We start from the raw sequence: 20,383 nt of genomic DNA on the forward strand, positions 1-20,383 counted from the left end.
GATTACATCGAGAACAAGGGCGAGGGTCAAATTTTTCTCCTACACGGTGGGCCTGGCGTTGGGAAAACCTATGTCAGTTTGTGTTTGTCACATTTACGAGATAGAAGTTCTTGCTGACATGACAGAGTGGTAGACCGCGGAATGCATCGCCGAGTACACCAACCGTCCTCTGCTGTCTTTGACATGTGGAGATATCGGGACAGACGAGATCAGAATGGAGGAGGAACTATCCAAGTGGTTCCGGCTCGCTGAGAAGTGGGGTGCTGTGATGCTGATTGACGAAGCTGATGTGTATCTTGAGCGGCGCATGGCGAGCGACCTCAAACGAAACAGCTTGGTTTCCGGTACGTCTTCTTTCCTTGCATGAAGAAGCTTAGGGATCTGACAAGTAGCAGTCTTCCTCCGATGCATCGAGTATTATCGTGGGATTCTCTTTCTCACTACAAATCGCATCGGCTACTTTGACGATGCCTTCATTTCCAGAATCCACATCGTCATCAAATACGACCCACTCAGTGAGGATAACCGTCGCCAGATCTGGACACAGTTCTTCGACAAACTGGCCGACGAGCGTCAGGATTTCATCATCACTGGGCGCGCGAAACGATACGTCTTGGAAGATGAAGTGGTTAAAAAGCTGGAATGGAATGGCCGTGAGATCCGGAATGGTACGTCCAGCTGATGAAGTTCCTCCGGCAAAATCATTGATACTGACAAACACAACCGTGAACCGACAGCTTTCCAAACCGCAGTGGCACTGGCGGAATTCCGATTCCTGCAGAAGACTGATAAGAAGGAGCATGAAGGCCCAACTCTCGACTCGAGGGACTTTGAGCAGGTCTGCGAAATGACAAGACAGTTCAAAGAGTATCTTCATGATCTCCACGGCTTGGACGAGGAGGGAAGAGCCTACAACGCCAGAGCGAGGGCTGGGAACCAGGGCTGGGCAAGGGGCATGAGCAATTAAGAGAATTCAAGAGACAAGGTTGGAACTTTTCCATTTACACCAAGTTAGTTTACATGCAGTTATGTCTGTCGTCCACAAATAAAAACGAAATATTTATTTAACAGAACTAAGACTACTTTGCGTTTACTAAAAAGCTTTAGCCGATCCAACTTAATCCCAGTATAAATAAGACTTTATATTAAGTAGGGCGGCACCTCGATTTTATATTTATGGTCAGCCCACGGATCTGGACTCCATATTTCGAGCACCTTAATATACGGTCCTGCTCCCAGACCGCAACCAGGACTTTTTTCTTCCAGAAGTTATAGCTTTAATAAGAAATTTTGCTATTTCGCAAAGCCCTGCGAAGTCTGGTGTTAATTTCATTGGCATGATCCTTCAGCATACGCTACTCGTGTTTCTTCTTGATCATACGAGACAGCTCCCATAATGATTTAACTGCAGTAACTAAGCCCGCGAGAGCGGCAGCTGATGCCAAGGAACTAGGAAGGTATGAGACCATGAGTCTTGATAAGGTAGGTATAATATAAGGTACCTAGGTATGTAAGACGGGCATGAGTCTCATGCTGAGTAGGTAGGTGTTTTATATGATCAGACCGTCAGTTTTATTTGGGACTGATTCCAATTAAACTGTTCAATTTGGACATTCTGAGATGCGATCGTAGCCTCTGCTGACAGGGGAGGGGGATAGGGTGGCACAGGCAGTCTAGGTACACACCCCACCAAAATCCAAAAGGGGCAACGCATTTCCCTCGACCAGGAAGTACATGGTAGCATTCTTGTTCTGGTGATATATCAAGAAATGGCAAGACAAAGCCTAGTTCTTTTCCATGTACACATCAAGTTTGGCAATCTGTCTCCTAAAATCCTCCAGTTCTCTTACCCGTATCTGCCCCTCCCATTTCCCTGCTAATAAGTACACACGGACTTCTTTTCGAATCACAATGTCCCCAACGAGCTCGATCATTTTAGGGGCAAGAACAGGATCACCCGCTGCTCAAAATGCGCTACCGAGTCAGCCATATGGCAAGCCTTCTTGCCCGGCTTTGGACCTGCTACCATCCTGACAGCTTGGGAAGACTTTGGTAGGCCCGGCCGCATGGGTAGAGGGATTCTCAAGAAGTGGAGGTGGATCTCGCATCTCACAACCGTCCACGGTATTTGCATTTGCCAGATAAGGCACCAGCGCACTGCCTTTGTTGAGGCGCTTGCAGTTGCCCGCGCTAAGTGCCTAGACGCAACCTTGAAGCGCTTGGAGCTGCCAGCTACAGGTGCGTGATCGAAACTGTGTTTGGTTCCCGAACGCCTCGTTCAACTTGCGAAATGAGGAGCTACTGCGGTGGCTGGCGATTTGAGCCGTGTGCCAGCCCTATTTCTTTTTATGAATCTCCTTCCTTCTTCACAACATACTCTACCATCACCGACGCCATGATATCCTATATTTGCCCTGTCTCGATAGCCCCTTCGCAGATCACCCCAGCTAGGGAGCGCTATGCAAGCGAAACCAAGCTCAGTATTCGAACTCACATTCCTCCGGAACCGTTCGGGCCCAACCACTGGGAGGCGAGCCCTGAAGTCAATGTCGAACATTGACATCACCGACTTCAATTTGCAGTGGATAACCCTCCATTGGACCCTAGTCCTTGGGAAACACTGGAAGATATCGATCGTGACGAGGAGATGCTCGTCATCGAGAGATACATTGAACAGAAGGAAGACGGCGGCTCGACTGTTGTAGAGTGTCATCTACAAAAACATCCATCAGTGCAATACATTGCTAAGATCTACGACGCGGTTGATTACCCAGACCCAACTCAAGAAGATGAAGAAGATGAAGGCATGGACTGCATAACCCGCGCCGATTTGGACTATGCTCTTGAAGTCAGTTCTTTCATTTTCATGGAGAATATGGTGGAGGAGGGGCATCGTAGGTGTGCACCCCAATATTTTGATGCCTCGACGTTCTGCGTTGAGACTCACATTCCGGGTCATCCACGATGGGTGCGCATGATTCTGCTCGAGCTGATGGATGGTACGACGAGAGAGAACATGCTTCTGCAAAAGAAACAGGTGCGGGACAACGAGCGCACCTTGGTCCTCGAGCATGTGATTGAGGCTGAGCGATACTTCTGGCGGACATGCCAGATGGGCTTCCTGAAGGACCTCAATCCAGGCAAGATTATGATCCGGAAGGACTGGATCGTGGCTTTCATTGATTTCACAGACTTCCGGTTATGTTATTACCTGAGCATTCGGTCACATCCCAGGGATTGGCTTGAAAACGCCCCCGTCAAGGCGCTGTCACCCATCAAACACTACTGGCCCTATCCACCCATCAGTTCTAGCGAGCTGAAGACGGGACTATGGAGTGAGTGGGTACCCAAATCCTAGATTGCCAACGAGGATCAATTCGCTCAACGGTTGATCAGACGATGACAGGTACGTACCTGCGCCCGTTGAATGGATGTTTGGAAAGATGTTCCGGGACCAGCGTAAACCAGAGACCCTCGAGCTGCGCAAGATATTAAAAGGAGAGCCTCTTAACTCTTTTAATATAAAGTAGACTCTCCCGCAAAACTATCGTATTCATAATGATCAACCAGCTTCTCAATTATTCTAATTCACCTATAGAGTATTTTTAATGGCATAACGTCTTTTTAAAAGTCTATTAATTGTATTTTAAGGCCTGATAGCTATCCTTTGGAGCCTGTTGATTATTCTTTAAGGCTTAATGACTATCTTTTGAGGCCTCGTGATTATCTTTTAAGGCCTAATAACTGTCTTTCGAGGCCTCGTGATTATATTTTAAGGCCTATCGACTGTTCCTTGAGGCCTATAATCTGTATTCTACGATACAGTTTAGGATACCATTCTTCGTTAACTTTTTACTCTCATATTGCAATCTCTACGCCTTTGGTGTATTTCTTGGCAAATTACCTTACGGGAACTACGTTGGAGAGGCTGAACCTTGAAATACAGTTTTAGTGGCAGTGTGACAGGATTTGGGAATGCCGGAGAGAAAAGGTTGATACCGAAGCTGTCAGCCTGAGGACATATCGGGAGCTGAGACAAGCTGGTTGCTCGAGCCTACAACGAGAAAAAAGGCCCGGGCAGCCGGGGATGCACGCACCAGTGCATGAGCGTATAGGGACAGATACATAAGGTACTTAAGTAGGTATATTGAAATGGTGAGAAAACAAACAAAAACAACCACAACACCACAAATATACCCTCAATAGGTCTCTGAATGAACACACCTGCGTGACAGTGGCTCGCTCGCAGGCCGCACCTCACGTAGGACAAAGAAAAGACACTATTGGCTTGCAGGCCATAATAAGCACCAGATCGGCCTGATCAGAGGGCCAGAATTACCTGCACGCGTGCAAGGCACAGAATCTTGAAGAGATAAAAGTCGATGCCCTGTCTAAAATGGAATGTCAGAAGCAGACCGCTTATATACATGACCCCTGAACCCCCGAATCCTCCGAGAGCCTCACTTGCTCACTTATACCCTTCAGGCCTGAAGCCGCACCCCAAACCAATAAAGGCATTATAGAGGGAGAAGTACGCGAAGTTTATATAGCTATTAGGAATGCGAGATTTTTCGGGTTTAAGATATGCGAAATGACTTGTTTTGGTATAGGAAAAAGGCTACTAAGGCATGGGGAAAAGGAGTCAAGGCACACGGAAGGAATCTGGGCATATAGTAGGCTTGGGAGGATATTCGTGATAGCTTTAGTTTTGACGGCAGTGTGCTGTCTGTGGGGGGGTGCGGGGCGCCTACAAAGGCCCACCTTTCACCAGACTCCACACCTGGTTTGCTTTAGGGCTGTTTTCGTTTACTGTTTACTTTCTGAACTTAACTAAAAAAACCTCTGTAATATCAAGTTGTTCATTAATTCTCCTGCTTTTCTGGTCTCACTTTCGCGGGCAGCGACTTCACTAGGCCGTCGCCCTACACTGTGTGGCTCCCAATGGGATTGGGACAGGGAAGGGATTTCTTTTTCAGGGGTTGTGCCTGCGAATGTTGCTGCTGGAACCGGGGTGGACAACAAAGATGGACAGGCTGGGGATGGAGATTCAAGGTGGTGACCAAGAGAGCGGAACGGGCGTCATTGGTGTGGGAATGGGTGTCATATTTCTGTCCGCTTTGGTCTCGCTGTTGAACATGTAACCTCTAATACACATATCGGAATGTAATGGCCTTGTCGCCCTTCTCAGACAGTTTCTGTTGCGTATAACGACCCAAATCCCCATCCTCCATCTTCCTTGCCCTCTTCTTGTTGGCGGTGCTATACCCAACTAGCAGGATGAGCGAAGCGACGATACCGGCGCCAATGAACCCAAGTTCCAAACCATGACCGAGTCGATATCTGGGAGCATCCTTTGCCCGATAAAAGTTGGATGCCATTGCCTTGGTATCGTGTTAGTCCTGTTCCCGTAATCAACTTGTTTACTTACACCTCCCAGGTTTCCGACACCTATTTGGACCGCCATCCCGACTGAACGCTTCAACGACCCTGCCAAGTTGTTGGAGAGCCAAGCAATGACGCCTGGAAAAGCTGGGTAGATGGCACAAGCTGCGATAAACACTCCGCCATACACCACACGCGGGTTTCCAGACGCGATGCACCTAATCTGGTCAGTTACCTTGTTGTCTCCCAAAGCAGATGGAAACTCACATGGAAAACCCAACAACCATAATAAGTAATGGAACAATGATGAACGGGCTTCTTCGCCCCACCCGATCGGAAAAGTAAGCCACAATGACGGCGAGAATGGCGGCAGTGATGTAGATGGGAACCGTCATGAGCTGCGCGGTGCTGCTCTCATACCCCAACGTGCGAATGATGGTTGGCAAGAATAAGCTGATGCCATAGAGCGGGCAGACAATCTTGGAAGTGTTAGCACCGGAGAAATCCAGGGGTTCAGGGGCAACATACCCCCCAGTAAACAAAGATGTTGACCCAAATCTGCCAATCCAAAAATGCCTGTCTGACATATTTCCACTTGAAATCATCGGCCTGGGCCACCATAGCGTGATCGTTCCTCTTGCTCTGCCCTTGATACTTGAGACGGAACACGACAAATGCTCGTTCTTCCTCGGTCAAAAAATTCGCTGTCTCGGGAAAGTCGTGCAGAGTGAAAAAAGCCAAGACGGCGACCAGGACGGTTGCGATGCCTGGGTTGTTAGCTCGCACTCCAAAAAAGCAGGGGTTGACTTACCCTCAAGAATAAAAATCCACTGCCAGCCATGCAGCCCCCCAACACCATCCATCTTCCCAATGGCAAATGCCAAAAGTCCACTGAATGCGCCGGCGATGGAAGCTGCACTGAAGAACATGGCTTGTCTCAACTGCATCTCCTCACGCTTGTACCAGTTTGTGAGGTAGTAAGCAACGCCAGGAAACAGACCAGCCTCGGTAACGCCCAGAAAGATGCGAGCTGTCAAGAGTCCGGTAAAGTTGTGCACGATGCCCATCAAGGTCATCACCACGCCCCACGCAACCATGATGGCTGGCAACCAGATAGAAGGCCTGATCTTTTTGAGCATCAGGTTGCTGGGAACCTCGAATGCGGCATAGGTGAAAAAAAAGGCTGTGAGACACCAGTTGTATTGGTCATCCGTCAAGCCAAGATCTTCCTGAAGGCCTTCAATTTTGGCATTGCCAATGTTACCACCTAAAACAGATCAGAATTGGACACTTGGGGAAACAAGAGATACTGACGATCCAGAAAAGAGAGTAGGTACAGCAGGGCAAGCATCGGAATCAAGCGAATGTCCATCTGTCGATAGTCAGCATGCAGGGTCTTCCAATGGTCGGGCATACCTTAGGTATGTTCGGTACCTACCTTGCGGAGAATTGCCTTCTCGTTCAAATGAGCAAACGACTCTCCCGTCCTCTCGATCTCGCTGCGTTCTGCTTCCTCAGACTGTGAACCGCCATCGTGTTTTTCGGACAGAGCAGCTCCGGGAACACTCATTTTGACAGGTGGGAGAGGTGACATGTAGGCAATTGAATGAGTACACCAAGGAGGCAAACCACCCTTCTTTTAATCCCACATGCCAACATAGGCTTATTTCCTGGCATTCCTTAGATGATGATGCAAATCCCGGGCCACCTCGGTTTGCACGTCCCGCTCCCCCGCATCACGTTCCCCCGCATACTCAGCTTATTCCCCGCGATCTTGCCTAGACCGGGCGAGATCGTCAACCTTATTCCCTGAAATCCTACAACTGTGGTGGTGGTTGCCACGTCGTCAGTGGCGCGGGGTATCACCAACCATGACGGAGAAACAGAACTGAGCAGCTGGAAACCTAAAGCCCGATTTAGTTTCTGAAAAAGGAAGCTCAAAATGCTAGATCCACTACAATGGCAGACGTTCGGCTTTGAGGAAAGGCAGATTGATTGAGAGGGGGTTTTCTTTGAGGTTAAGCATAACCGGTTCTCAATTCAACATGATTGCTGTGACAAGGTCAGCACATTCTTTGATTTGGGGCGTACAGGTAATTGAGATGAGAATGGAGGGCCTGGAAGAGAGGTTTTGCATGAGGAATAAACCAAATAAATCGGCGGGTCCTGCAATTTTGTAGGTGGCATAGAAGAAAGTATTTCGTCAGGAGAGAGATGGGTCGTTGAGAGCTACCAGATTTGCGATTTTGGGAGCAGATGATTTATGCAAAGGTTTTACACAAGACTCAACCGTCAGGGGGAAGCTGCCAATAGTGGCATGCAGGTTACGGTTAAAGCAAGACTCTGGTGACTCTATGCTTGCTCGCCAAAAGCAAAAGTCTTCTGAATTTTTGGGATGTGTAGGGATAAAGAAGTGCACTTATCGCTGCTGTGGACAGTGCCAAGTATAAAAAAATAAAATAAAAAATAACAAAGGTTTAGTCAGCCGTGTCTTTAGCCTTCCGGCATGGCATACCTTGATCGAGATAGGAATAAACGAAAAAAAAGTCAAGATTTGCCTAGCAAACTAACACGGGCAAATATTGCATGCCTGGAGACGAGACAGACCATGCTGACATGTGAAAGGGGTTCGTCATCGAAGCGTTGCATCCATCCGCTGACCCTGAATGACAGATAAACATCAAAAATGTTGCCAGGAAGGCAGCCGGCAGCTCGCTTCTCCGAAAGACGGGGCAGAGAGGGACCGACAGTCTCTCGAGATAACAGCATCGGTTTGATCCCGAAGTCAAGCCCCACATATTCCAGTCGATAACGCATCGCTGAGGCTCTGCTTGTGGATCCCCGGGTTGACTCCGCCAACATTCGGCATCGCAATACCAATGGCGTGACATGGAAACGGAAGGATGCCGAGATGACGTCTCCACCGTCAGACGGAATACACACGGCCAAAAGAGTAATAAACAAAATGTAAAGAACAGTCGTCAGGAGCATCATCGAGCAAAGCCGGTCAAGCCAAAGGCCCAAGAAACGACACCATGGCGGGAGGACCACCGAGCGGTGCCGCGAGCACGATCGGGACAGGCGACACACTGGCTGACCAGCATCCTTACCAGGACAGGCGTCGTTCCTTCATGGTTGATGCTGATGCCTCGGAACTCCAAAGAATCGCATCTGTTCTCTCTCGACATCAATCTCATGTGCGTCAACCCACTGCAAAGGACGACCCTACACTGGATCCCGAATCAGACCATTTCGATGTGACGCGATGGGTACGCCATTTTGTCGGACAACTCAACAAGCAAGGCCACAAGGCAACCAACCTGGGTGTTGTTTTTCGGGACCTGGATGTCTTTGGGTCGGGTTCAGCTCTGCAGCTTCAAGAGACGGTCGATTCAGTTCTTCTCGCCCCCTTTCGACTCGGAGAACTATTCGGCAGTCACAAAAAGGAGCGGAAGCAAATTCTGCATGGTTTCAACGGCTTGCTCAAGAGTGGCGAGCTTCTAGCTGTTCTGGGCCGTCCTGGATCAGGATGCAGCACCTTTCTCAAGAGCCTCTGCGGAGAGCTGTACGGCTTGGACGTCGGCAAGCGGTCCGTCATTCATTATAATGGCGCCTCTCAGGCTCAGATGAAGAAGGAGTTCAAGGGCGAGGTTGTGTATAACCAAGAGGTCGACAAGCACTTTCCCCATCTCACAGTCGGTCAAACCCTTGAACACGCCGCTGCAATGCGCACCCCCTCCAACCGGGCCGAGGGCATGTCGAGATCTGAATACTGCCAGTACATCGCCCGCGTCGTCATGGCTGTTTTTGGCCTCAGTCACACCTATCACACCAAGGTGGGAAATGACTACGTACGAGGTGTCTCCGGTGGCGAACGAAAGAGGGTCAGTATTGCCGAGATGATGGTGGCCGGCTCTCCCATCTCGGCTTGGGACAACAGCACACGAGGTCTTGACTCGACTTCAGCCCTCAAATTTGTCCAGGCCCTTCGACTCTATTCCAACATTGCTGGCTCGGCAAATGCCGTGGCCATGTACCAAGCCAGTCAAGCCATTTACGACGAATTCGACAAGACAACAGTCCTTTATGCCGGCCGTCAAATCTACTTTGGCCCTGCCAATGCGGCAAAAGCTTTCTTTGAGCGTCAGGGCTGGTTCTGCCCTCCTCGTCAAACCACTGGTGACTTTTTGACATCAGTTACTAACCCCGAAGAACGCATCCCTCGACCTGGCATGGAACAAAAGGTGCCACGGACGCCCGAGGACTTTGAGCAGTACTGGCTTGCTTCGCCCGAGTTCAAGGCCCTCCAAGAAGAAATGGCCGCGTATGACCAAGAGTTTCAGGGAGAGCGTCAGATCCAAAGTCTGAGCCATCTGCGAGAGACCAAGAATCACAAGCAGGCCAAACACGTCCGCCAAGGTTCCCCATACATCATCAGCATCCCCATGCAGATCAAGCACAACACTGTTCGCGCCTACCAGAGGGTTTGGAACGATATCTCGGCCACTCTGGTCAATGTCGGTGCTAATCTGATCCTGGCCCTCATTATCGGTTCCATTTTTTACGGCAACCCCGATGCCACTGTCGGTTTTGAAGGCAAGGGATCTGTCTTGTTCATGGCCATCCTGTTGAACGCCCTCACCGCCATCTCGGAAATCGATAGTCTTTACGATCAGCGACCCATTGTCGAAAAACATCACTCCTACGCGTTTTACCATCCCGCCACCGAAGCAGCAGCTGGCATTGTGGCCGACTTGCCCATCAAGTTTGCTGCGGCTGTCGTGTTCAATCTCATTGCCTACTTTCTAGCCGGCCTTGGCCGGACACCCTCTCAATTCTTTCTCTACTTTTTGATCTCGTACATTTCGACTTTTGTCATGAGCGCCATTTTCCGGACTCTGGCGGCCATCACCAGAACCGTCTCTCAGGCCATGGCGTTGGCTGGTGTGTTGGCCTTGGCACTGGTCATGTACACTGGCTACATTATTCCTGTGCCGCAGATGCACCCCTGGTTTGGCTGGATTCGGTGGATCAACCCCATCTACTACGCTTTCGAGATCCTGGTCGCCAACGAGTTCCACGGGAGGGAATTCACTTGCTCGGACATTATCCCGCCATACTCTCCTCCGCAAGGCTCGAGTTGGATCTGTGCCAGTGCTGGAGCGGTCGCTGGAAGGCCAACCGTCAACGGAGATGCATACATCTCTGTGGCCTACCAGTACACGTACGATCACGTCTGGAGAAACTTTGGCATCCTCATCGGCTTCTTGATCTTTTTCATGGGCGTGTATTTTGCCGCCGTGGAGCTCAACTCATCCGTGACCAGCACAGCCGAAGCCTTGGTCTTTCAGCGTGCCCATGTCCCTTCTCACTTGCAAAAGGGTAGAGACGAAGAGCGCGGGGGAGAGGGCGGTGCTGCGGCGGAAAGGGGAGCTCAAGACCCCGAGAATAGTGCCATTGAGCCTCAGAAGGACATCTTCACTTGGAAAGATGTGGTGTACGATATTGATGTCAAGGAGGGCAAGCGTCGGCTGTTGGACCATGTCTCTGGATGGGTGAAACCAGGTACGCTTACGGCTCTCATGGGCGCTTCTGGCGCCGGCAAGACGACATTATTGGACGTTCTCGCCCAGCGCACCAGCATCGGCGTTGTCACCGGGGACATGCTTGTCAACGGCAGGCCATTCGGGGCCGACTTTCAGCGTCAAACCGGTTATGTGCAACAACAAGGTATGTTTTCTGTTTCCCGCCCTTGCCAACTTTTTCTAATCCTGATCAGATCTCCATCTGGATACGGCGACTGTGAGAGAAAGTCTCCGTTTCAGCGCCATGCTTCGCCGCCCCAAGACGGTTTCCAAAGCAGAAAAATTTGCGTTTGTCGAAGAAGTCATCAAGATGCTCGGCATGGAGGAATATGCCAACGCTGTTGTTGGCATTCCAGGCGAGGGCCTCAACGTCGAACAACGAAAACTTCTCACGATTGGCGTTGAGCTGGTGGCTAAACCCAAACTGTTGCTATTCTTGGATGAGCCCACCAGCGGCCTTGACTCGCAGAGCGCCTGGGCCATTTGCGTCTTTCTGCGTAAGCTCGCCGATGCTGGCCAGGCTGTGTTGTGCACTATTCATCAGCCCAATGCCATCTTGTTTCAACAATTTGACCGGCTCCTGTTCCTGGCCAAGGGGGGAAAGACAGTCTACTTTGGAAACATTGGACATAACTCCAAGTCCCTGTTGGAATACTTTGAGCACCATGGAGCCAGGCACTGCGGCGACGATGAGAATCCTGCCGAGTACATGCTCGAGATTGTGGCCGAAGGCGTCAACAATAAGGGCCAGGACTGGCATTCGGTCTGGAAGGACAGCGACGAGTTCAGGGATGTTCTCGCCGAGATTGACAGGATCCATTCTTCTTCACAAAAAGACACCGTCGCCGCTCCTGCTGCGGGAGAGACAAACTCGGAGTTTGCCATGCCGTTCCATGCGCAGGTCTGGGAGGTGACACGGCGCATCTTTCAGCAGTACTGGAGAATGCCGGGATATGTCCTGGCCAAGTTCGCACTGGGAATCATGTCCGGCCTCTTTATTGGTTTCACCTTTTACCAAGCCGACGGGACCCAGGGTGGTATGAGAAATATTGTTTTTGCAGTGTTCATGGTCACCACCATCTTTACCACACTTGTGCAGCAGGTTCGTTCACCTATCAACTGTTTGAAGTGTCCGCCAGCTTACTGACTGCTCAAAGATCCAACCCCTCTTCATCACCCAACGATCTCTCTACGAAGTTCGTGAGCGCCCTTCCAAGGCGTATTCCTGGAAGGCGTTCCTCATCGCCAATATCGTCGTCGAGATTCCCTATCAGATCCTCACGGGCATCCTCACATATGTGTGCTTTTACTATCCCGTTGTCGGCACAGGCCAGGCATCTTCCCGCCAGGGCCTCATCCTGCTCTTCATCATCCAGCTGTTCATATACGCCAGCGCCTTTGCGCACATGACCATAGTCGCCATGCCGGATGCCCACGCCGCAGCTGGCATTGTCATCCTCCTGACCATGATGAGCACCATCTTTAGCGGTGTGCTCCAGACGAGAATCGCATTGCCCGGGTTTTGGGTGTTTATGTACTACGTCAGCCCGTTCACATACTGGATCAGCGGAATCGTGTCGACTGTGCTGCACGAGAGGCCAGTCGAGTGCTCCGTGTCGGAGACCTTGATCTTTGACCCGCCCCAGGGAATGAACTGCGCGCAGTATCTCTCTCCCCTGGCCGGACAGGGTTCAGGCTCGCTTCAAAACCCCTTCGACACTGAAGGGTGCAGGTATTGCGGGTTTGGCGTTGCGGACCAATATCTCGCCGGGGTCGACATCTTTTGGGAGGACAGGTGGAGGAATTTTGGAATCATGTGGGCGTATATCGCGTTCAACATTGCGGTTGCCATTGGAGTTTATTACATCTTCAGGGTGAGAAAGATGACAAAGAAGTAAATCGTAGAGATAAGAGATAGACGTAATCTAGAGCTTAATTCCTAATAGTACCCTTTATGCCTACTCCCGCACATCCCTAACCCCCGGGTTCTCATGGTCTAGATTGTCGTCGCTGTTGGCACAGCTATGGTGCTGATGCCGCTGGGGCCGCCAGGGCCTACACCAGGATATCGCAGCCCGGCATATCTCGCCACAGCAGCATCGCTCATGTTGGAGATGACGAGCGTTCCATCTCCAATGAGGTGGAGATTGCCCTGCGTCCTGGTCCAGTTGTTGTTTTTGCGTCCAGCAGCTTCGCGAGCCAGCTCCTCCTCAATCTCGCCAACGCAACTGCTGCTCAGCTCGTGGATAACGGCCATTTTGTAATTGGCGATGAGTGTCATTGGATTCTTGAGCTGGGGCTGGCAGGCGGGGTCAAAGGTCTGCCAGCAGGGAGCAGGAGGGAGGTATCCGAGTGCCAGTTCGGGGTCGTACATTGGCGAGCATCTCTTGGTGAGATGCGAGCTGGCAGCCGCCGTGGCTGTGGCGGCCAAGGAGAGGAAAGTGATGAGTTGCATGGTGAAGATGTTTGAAGTTGCGTGGCTGGTTCAGTTGACACGGCCGATGATGGACGCTCCCAAGGTGGTCTTTATATCATGATTTCAAAGAGACAATCTAAAAAAAGAAAGATGCATTCCAATGGCTTGGCTGGCTCATTTCCCGCATGGAGAAACACGAGCTTTACGCTGAACGGGGCGCCGGGTAAATCGGCCTATCTTTTCGAGCGAGGGATTCAGGCATACACGATGTTCAGAACGCAGTCAGATGCTGTCGGACATGGTTCTTGCCCGCCAATGTCACGTCAAATGTCAAAAACACCGACGGAGAAGAGTGAAAAACGGCTGTCCTCCTCCGATGCCTGTTCTAGTATTGCTCGGCATGCTTGTAGTGTCGTAGCGAATCCTCCATGCAACTGTTTCACGTCTAAATACGAACTAAAAACGCATGTATGGCTCTTGTTCGCTGCTGCCTACGTAAAAGGATTTTGACAAGTATTATTATGCTATTACATCTATCACCTAATGATATCATACATTCAGGCAACCCATTTCTTGCCCATACCCTTCTTGCTCCACTGGTGGCTGCCGCCGGTGCCGGTTCTCTTCTTCTCCTCAAACAACTTCTTGCTCAGTTGCTTGTACACAAACGTGCCTTGCGAGTTGTAGCGGATGCTGTGGTCAGAGTCGGTAAACCAGGTCACCTCGAGCTTCTCTGGGCTGACGCGGTCTCCCATCAGCAGATCAGCGAGGGCGGCAGCGTTCTGAAAGTGAACATTGTCATCGCCGGTTCCGTGCTGAATCAGGAAGCCACCGGCAATCTTCTTGAAGCCGTCCGTGTTGTGCACCGCCGACTTGTTGTATCCAGCAGCGTTGAGCGCGGGTGTCTTCATATATCTCTCGGTGTACATGGTGTCGTAGAAGCGCCAGTCCGAGACGGGAGCGGTGGCGATACCCAGAGAGATGATGGGATCGCCAATTTCGACCACCTTAGCCGTGAGATACCCACCATACGACCAGCCCCAGATACCAATCTTGGAGGCATCAACCCACGGATTTTTGGCCAGCCACTTGGCGGCCCAGATCTGGTCCTGGGCCTCAAGATCACCCAGGTTGGAGGCAACCGCGGAACGGAAAGCGCGGCCCTTGAGACCGGTGCCACGGTTGTCAACAGTAAAAGTGATGTACTCGAGCTCGGGATCGGAAGCAATATAGGCGTTCCAGCCAAAAGATTGCATTCCCTTGTTGACCTGCTGAGCACCGGGGCCGCCATAGGGAGTCAACAAGACGGGGTACTTCTTGTCGGGAGAAAAGTTGGCGGGGAGACGGAGCATGGCGTTGAGCTTGAAGCCGGAAGGGTGGTCAAGTTCGTGATACGTAATGTTGGGAAGCTTGTACTCCTTGAGGTTGTTGAGGAGACGGTCATTGTTGTTGATGACGCGGAGGGGGGTCTTGGAGTCGATCTTGTAAAGTTCTTGGTAGGGGACGTTGGGGCCGGCATATCTCAGGATGTAATAGCCACCGCCGGTGGAAAATGAAGCGGACCAGACGGCAGAAACCTTGTCGTCGACCAATGGAGTCTTCTTCTTGGTGATGTAGGAAACCGAGTAAATGTGACGCTCTGTGCTGTGGCGCTCTGTGGACGTGTAGTAAATCAGTCCTCTGGAGGTGTCGATCTTGTTGATACCGGTAACCTCCCAGCTGCCCGATGTAAGAGCAATCTTGTCCTTGCCGTCCACCGAGAAGAGGTAGATGTGGTTCCACCCCGACTCGTCCGACAAGTCAAGGTAGTACTCCTTTTCGTCGTCTTTGCCCTTGCCCTTGCCCTTGCCCTTTGCCTTGCCTTTTCCTTTGCCCTTTTGCTCCGTGATGGAGCCGATGAAGCTGATGGCCGCGTTGTTGTCGAGCCAGCCGTCGGATCCATCACGCTGGCGGGTGAGGGTGGAGGTCTTGGTGGTGGTGTCAACAACCACGAGCTTTTCGTGGTCCTGAACACGGTTGAAAGCGCGGTAGATGACCTTGTCGTGCTCCTCGGTCAACCAAGCAACCTCGCCAATAATCAAATCATCAGCTGCCCACGCAGTAACAGGAATCTCGGTCGTCTTCTTGTCCTTGACGCTCAAGAGGTGGAAGGCCACGGTGGGGTTGGTGGTGCCGACCTTGGGATACCTCAGCTCCAGCTCACGGGGATAGGCCGGGGCGACCTTTTGGTTGTCCATAAAGTAAGGGATCGTGAAGGTGTCGACTCCGGTCTCGTTGAAGCTCAGGTAAGCAATATACTCGCCGTCGGGAGAATACCAGAGCGCATGGTCGGTGCCAAAGATTTCCTCCTCGTAGACCCAGTCGGGAACAGCGTTGAAAAGATCAGGGCCGCCGTTGGTGGTGATCTGGCTGATGGTGCCATTGTCCCAGAGGAAGAGGTTGTTGCCCTGGACAAAGGCAATCTGGGAGGACGACGCAGGGTTCCAGGTAGCATACTGGATATCACCCTTGGAACCAGGCACGAGCTGCTGGGTCTGCCCGGTGGTCACATCCTGGACCAGGTAGTTGGCAAAGTACGAGTGACGATACTGCTTAGTATAGTCGACAGCCCACAAGACCTTGGTCTGGTCGTGGGAGATGGAGTAGTCCCAATAGTCGGCGGGGATCTTGCTGGAGGCGAGGAATGTGGTCTTGTTGCCGCTGGCGACGTTTTCAAAGACAAGCGATCCGTCGGAGGCGAGGGTGATGAAGTCGCCGTCGTTGTCGGTCTGGGCCCAGGTGATTCCGGTGGTGGACACAGAGAGAGCGCCGGGGCTGCCCGTGGTGACATTGTACGTGAGCAGCTTGGAGCCGCCTCCGACGGGCTGGTGGGGGGGGCGAGGTGGGTCGATGGCTGAGACGGCGCCCAACAGGGCGGCGGCAGCGCCGACGAGAGCTGCGACGCGCTGCATGGTGTTGACGTGGGAGGAGGGGAAACTGGGAGCGCCTGCCGAGAGCAAGAAACGAAAGCGACAGCATCTCTTGGTTTTAAGGTTCGGATCGACAATCTCCTGCCCGGAAGGGAAAGCCGGGTCTAGCATCCGAGGACGGCAGGTATGTTGTTCAACGTCCCATTCAGATGACATAATCAAGGCCCGATCCAGAAGGTGGTTTATAAGTGGGCGCGCCAAGCAATGGGAAGCATAATTTGTCAATTAATTAATCTCTGAGCCAGCCCTTGGGACCGCCCCAGGTGCCTTTAACCATATATTTGTAGTATACCCAAGGAAAAAAGTCCTTCTTCAAGTGATAAAATGCCCGTCTCGGCACCGCCTGGTCAATCCTCAGCGCCTTTCCAAACGTCTCCTTGGGTACGCCGCCGTACTTGAACTCGGCCAGCAGCACCTTGCCGTACTCTGTCAACAGCGGGCACGATGTGTAGCCGTCATACTCCTCGTCCGCCTCCTTGCCCCTCATTGACCTCAGCACATTCTTGACCAGAACCGGCGCTTGCGCCGTGATGGCTGCGGCCGTCTTGGACGTGGGCAAACTGGAAGCATCTCCGGCACTCCACACATTCTTCCACTTTTTGTGCCGGAGCGTCTCTTCGTCGACATCGACAAACCCAGCCTCGTTGGCAAGAGGACTGGATTTGACAAAGGCGTGAGCGCCCATCTTGGGAGTGACGTGCATCAGGTCAAACTTGCGGGTGAGCTTCTGGTTCTCGCCATGGCTAAACACGGCATCGTTGCCGTTGATTTCGACCAGATCATGCGCAAACAGTCCCTCTACTCCTCTCTCTTTCCGCAGCTTTTCCAGCACGGCAGAGTACTTGGGAACGCCAAACATGACGGGAAGACCGGTCGCGAATGTGATGTGGATGGGCGATGACGAGGGGTTTGCTGGGTCGTAAAGACCGGATTTCTTCCAGTGATCAAGGGCAAGCCACATGATCTTTTGAGGAGCGCCGGCGCACTTGACAATACCCATCGGCTGGGTGAAAATGGCCTGGCCGCCCTTGAGAGCCTTGATGGTGCGATCCGCCTTGTCGCACGTGTCGTAGCCGTAGATGGAGGAGACGCCCGAATCTGGGTTGGAGAGGGCATCATGAAGCCCCTTGATGCTGTTGAAGTCGACCTTGATTCCGGGCACCACGACGAGATGCTCATAGGTGAGCTTGTCACCGTTGTCGAGAGTGACAGTGTTGGAATCTGGCGAGAAGGATGACAACTCTGTATTGTAGAATCGCAGCTTGGGATCGATCAAACTCTTGAGTGGTTTCCTGAGCTGCTCCTTATTCTTGAGACCGCCGCCCACCAGGGTCCATCCGGGCTGGTAGTGATGCCATTCTGCCGGGTCGACAATCGCAATGTCGTCTTGGGAGAATTTCCCCTTGCGCAGGAGCTGGTGGCTGATGGTCAGACCAGCTGAACCACCGCCGACAACGACGACCTTGTGATTTCTGGTGGTGGGGGTGACATTGGCGACACTCGCAAAAGTGCGCACGGCAGCCGGGGCCAGTTGCGTGATGACTGAGCGGCGGGCAGCACAGGCTGCTGTGGTGACTAATAGTTGACTGCTGGACATGTTGGGATGGTGATGACGGGATGTCTGTCAAACGGAGGTCTGAGATCTCAGATCCAGGAACAGGAGAGGTGCGTGCTGAATGAGATGGAGGACAAAGAGCTGAAATGGTGTGCTCGAGCGTGAGCGAATTACCCAGCGGAGACGGCCAAATGTGGAGCAAGTCGCCGAGTCCCGGAGCTGTGAAACTTTTCTTGTCGCCGATCGAGTTGACTGCACTTGTGATGACTCGGCCACCGGGTGAGCAAGTTTCTCTTCCTCCCATGGTACTCGGTCGGCGAAAACAGACATTCCACACATCCGATGAAATTTTTCTCCCGGGCCGAGCCACCCGGTTAGTCACAGCGTTGCAATAATCGCCGTCTCTACGGCTGTCGGTGGCAGTCGGCGGCGTCGGAACTCGGCGGATGATGGGCATCGTGGTGCTGAAAAACGGTTTCTAAGGAGAAAAAGCTGAATATGGCGAGATCAATCAGTGAGTGAAGTGGCTTCTCTTTTCTTCATCATATCAACAAGCTGGCGTCGACGACGATGATTTCTTGATGTCGCCGTTGACGATGGCCGATAGACAGCGACGCCGGCAGCACAGACCACCAGTTGCCGGGCCGCTGTAAGTCACCCGGAGGTGGTGCCACGATGGACTGACGGCGATATCACGGGCCAGGATTCCCAGCTTAACCCCCATGTTTCTTGCCTCCCGGTAATGCCCAGTAGGCCGGCGTCTGCAACATCCCTGCAACACTTGTCATACACAAAGCTTAAACAGACCGACTCCCATCCCCACTGATCAGTGTGTTGTCCTTGCCCTCACCCACGCTCACCGAGACCACCATGAACACCCTTCAGGTACAGCAATGCGTTGAAAACGCCATCAGATGCCAGGCGACCAGCCGCCTGCTCCTCACCCCCCTGGTCATTTCTTCGCTTCGACTTCCACGCACCCAACTTTTCTACCACTCTCAACGTCGGTCTTTCCACCGAGCGGCGGCAGGGAGACCCTGTTGTCGACAATCTCAAAATCCACCTCGACTGTCTCAATGTCTACTACGCAAGACCTACTCTTCAGCTACTCCCCCTGCTCCGTCAGAACCTACCATTCATCCAGTCTTTGAACAGAGAACTGGCACTTTTCAATATCTAGTCGTCGATCCAGTGACCAAGGACGCAGTCATTATCGACCCTGTTTTGGACTACGACAAGTGCAGCACCACCATTACCACCACCACGGCTGACGGCCTCCTGTCTTTGGTCCGTGAAAAGGGATACAGGATCGTGCGCATTCTAGAGACCCACGCCCATGCCGATCACTTGACTGCTTCCTTTTACCTCCAACGGCAGCTGGTCAAGCAGCAGGACCTGAAACCCCCCGTGGGCATCGGCAAGCGGATTGGACAGGTACAGACCTTGTTTGGGCAGAGATATGGGATCGACGCCAAAGAGTATGAAGGTGTTTTCGACAAACTGTTCGAGGACGATGAAGAGTTTTCTATTGGAACGTTAAAGGCAAAAGCCCTGCATCTTCCCGGCCACACCCCAGATCATTTGGGATACAAGATCGGAGGTCTGTCTCCTTTTCCCTTTCGACGTAAAGAACCCTGCTAACTTGGATGCCCAGACAATATTTTTTGCGGAGACTCCATCTTCCACACTGACATTGGCACGGCAAGGTGTGATTTTCCCGGCGGATCGGCCCACGCCTTGTATCAGTCAGCCCGTAAGATCTTGTCTCTGCCTGATAATGTCAAGATCTGGACCGGGCATGACTATCCACCCGATGGTTTGAGAGAGCCTGTGCCATTTGTCACCGTTGGCGAGCACCGCCAGAAGAACAAGCACCTGAGAGATGGCGTAACTGAAGAGGAATTTGTCAAGATGAGAAAGGAAAGAGACGAGCATCTGGCTGCCCCAAGACTGCTGCATGAGAGTCTACAGGTGAATGTGAGAGCTGGAAGATTGCCAAGTCAAAACGACTCCGGCATGAGGTTGTTAAAGGTGCCTGTCAAAGTCAAGGGAGCTGGAGCATGGCAGTAGGTGGGTGGAAATTGCAAAAGCATGACCAGGCCGACGACTTGTGTAACTCGTACTGCTACGGTCCTTTCACAGCCGTGATTGTCACTATCGGCAAGACCTCACCGTGGAGGCAGGAGAAGGTGGCGGCGTACGTGACTGCGTCCGTGGGGTTTTTGGCTCTTCTCCATGCTTGCCCATGTCTGTCTCTATCAAGAGCTTTGTTTTCTGTTCCCGGGCATGGATCATTCAGAAGATGGCATGCTGTCCCAGTCACTGGTTGAAGATGGAGGGAATATACGATTCGTAGCTTGGCTAATGGACAATTCTTTTATGGGCAATATGCTATCTAAATGTGGTATAAAACCACCTGCAATGATGCATATTGAGTGCGCTGCGTCCTTGTGACTTTTATAAGCCGCTGATTGGA

At 51.9% G+C, this 20,383-nt stretch overlaps 6 protein-coding genes across 6 annotated transcripts; 2 read left to right on the forward strand and 4 right to left on the reverse strand.

Annotated features, from left to right (window-relative positions):
• Positions 1-5,082: 5,082 nt before the first annotated feature.
• On the reverse strand, positions 5,083-7,598 carry QC764_310840 (uncharacterized protein). The gene is made up of 7 exons (XM_062946199.1): positions 6,821-7,598; positions 6,697-6,754; positions 6,194-6,649; positions 5,911-6,149; positions 5,650-5,861; positions 5,429-5,600; positions 5,083-5,381 (listed from the first exon to the last, which is right to left on the reverse strand). Exons 1-7 carry the CDS (start codon positions 6,974-6,976, stop codon positions 5,145-5,147), a joined length of 1,530 nt encoding a protein of 509 aa, XP_062802301.1. The 5' UTR covers positions 6,977-7,598; the 3' UTR covers positions 5,083-5,144.
• A 646-nt stretch (positions 7,599-8,244) lies between these two features.
• Positions 8,245-13,356, forward strand: QC764_310830 (uncharacterized protein). Its single transcript, XM_062946198.1, has 3 exons — positions 8,245-11,112; positions 11,162-12,069; positions 12,125-13,356. The coding sequence occupies exons 1-3, from the start codon at positions 8,418-8,420 to the stop codon at positions 12,863-12,865; spliced, it is 4,344 nt and encodes a 1,447-aa protein (XP_062802302.1). The 5' UTR covers positions 8,245-8,417; the 3' UTR covers positions 12,866-13,356.
• Positions 12,964-13,422, reverse strand: QC764_310820 (uncharacterized protein; the record flags this gene model as incomplete). Its single annotated transcript, XM_062946197.1, has 1 exon — positions 12,964-13,422. One exon carries the CDS (start codon positions 13,420-13,422, stop codon positions 12,964-12,966), a length of 459 nt encoding a protein of 152 aa, XP_062802303.1.
• Positions 13,423-13,940: 518 nt separating this feature from the next.
• dpp4 (Dipeptidyl peptidase 4) lies at positions 13,941-16,334 on the reverse strand (the record flags this gene model as incomplete). The annotated part of the gene is made up of 1 exon (XM_062946196.1): positions 13,941-16,334. The coding sequence occupies one exon, from the start codon at positions 16,332-16,334 to the stop codon at positions 13,941-13,943; it is 2,394 nt and encodes a 797-aa protein (XP_062802304.1).
• A 223-nt stretch (positions 16,335-16,557) lies between these two features.
• QC764_310790 (uncharacterized protein) lies at positions 16,558-20,347 on the forward strand. Its single transcript, XM_062946194.1, has 2 exons — positions 16,558-19,507; positions 19,562-20,347. Exons 1-2 carry the CDS (start codon positions 18,778-18,780, stop codon positions 19,975-19,977), a joined length of 1,146 nt encoding a protein of 381 aa, XP_062802305.1. The 5' UTR covers positions 16,558-18,777; the 3' UTR covers positions 19,978-20,347.
• QC764_310800 (uncharacterized protein) lies at positions 16,582-17,949 on the reverse strand (the record flags this gene model as incomplete). Its single annotated transcript, XM_062946195.1, has 1 exon — positions 16,582-17,949. One exon carries the CDS (start codon positions 17,947-17,949, stop codon positions 16,582-16,584), a length of 1,368 nt encoding a protein of 455 aa, XP_062802306.1.
• Positions 20,348-20,383: the final 36 nt, after the last annotated feature.

This window comes from Podospora pseudoanserina, chromosome 3 (genome assembly GCF_035222485.1).
Source record: "Podospora pseudoanserina strain CBS 124.78 chromosome 3, whole genome shotgun sequence".
Classification (NCBI taxonomy): Eukaryota; Fungi; Ascomycota; class Sordariomycetes; order Sordariales; family Podosporaceae; genus Podospora; species Podospora pseudoanserina.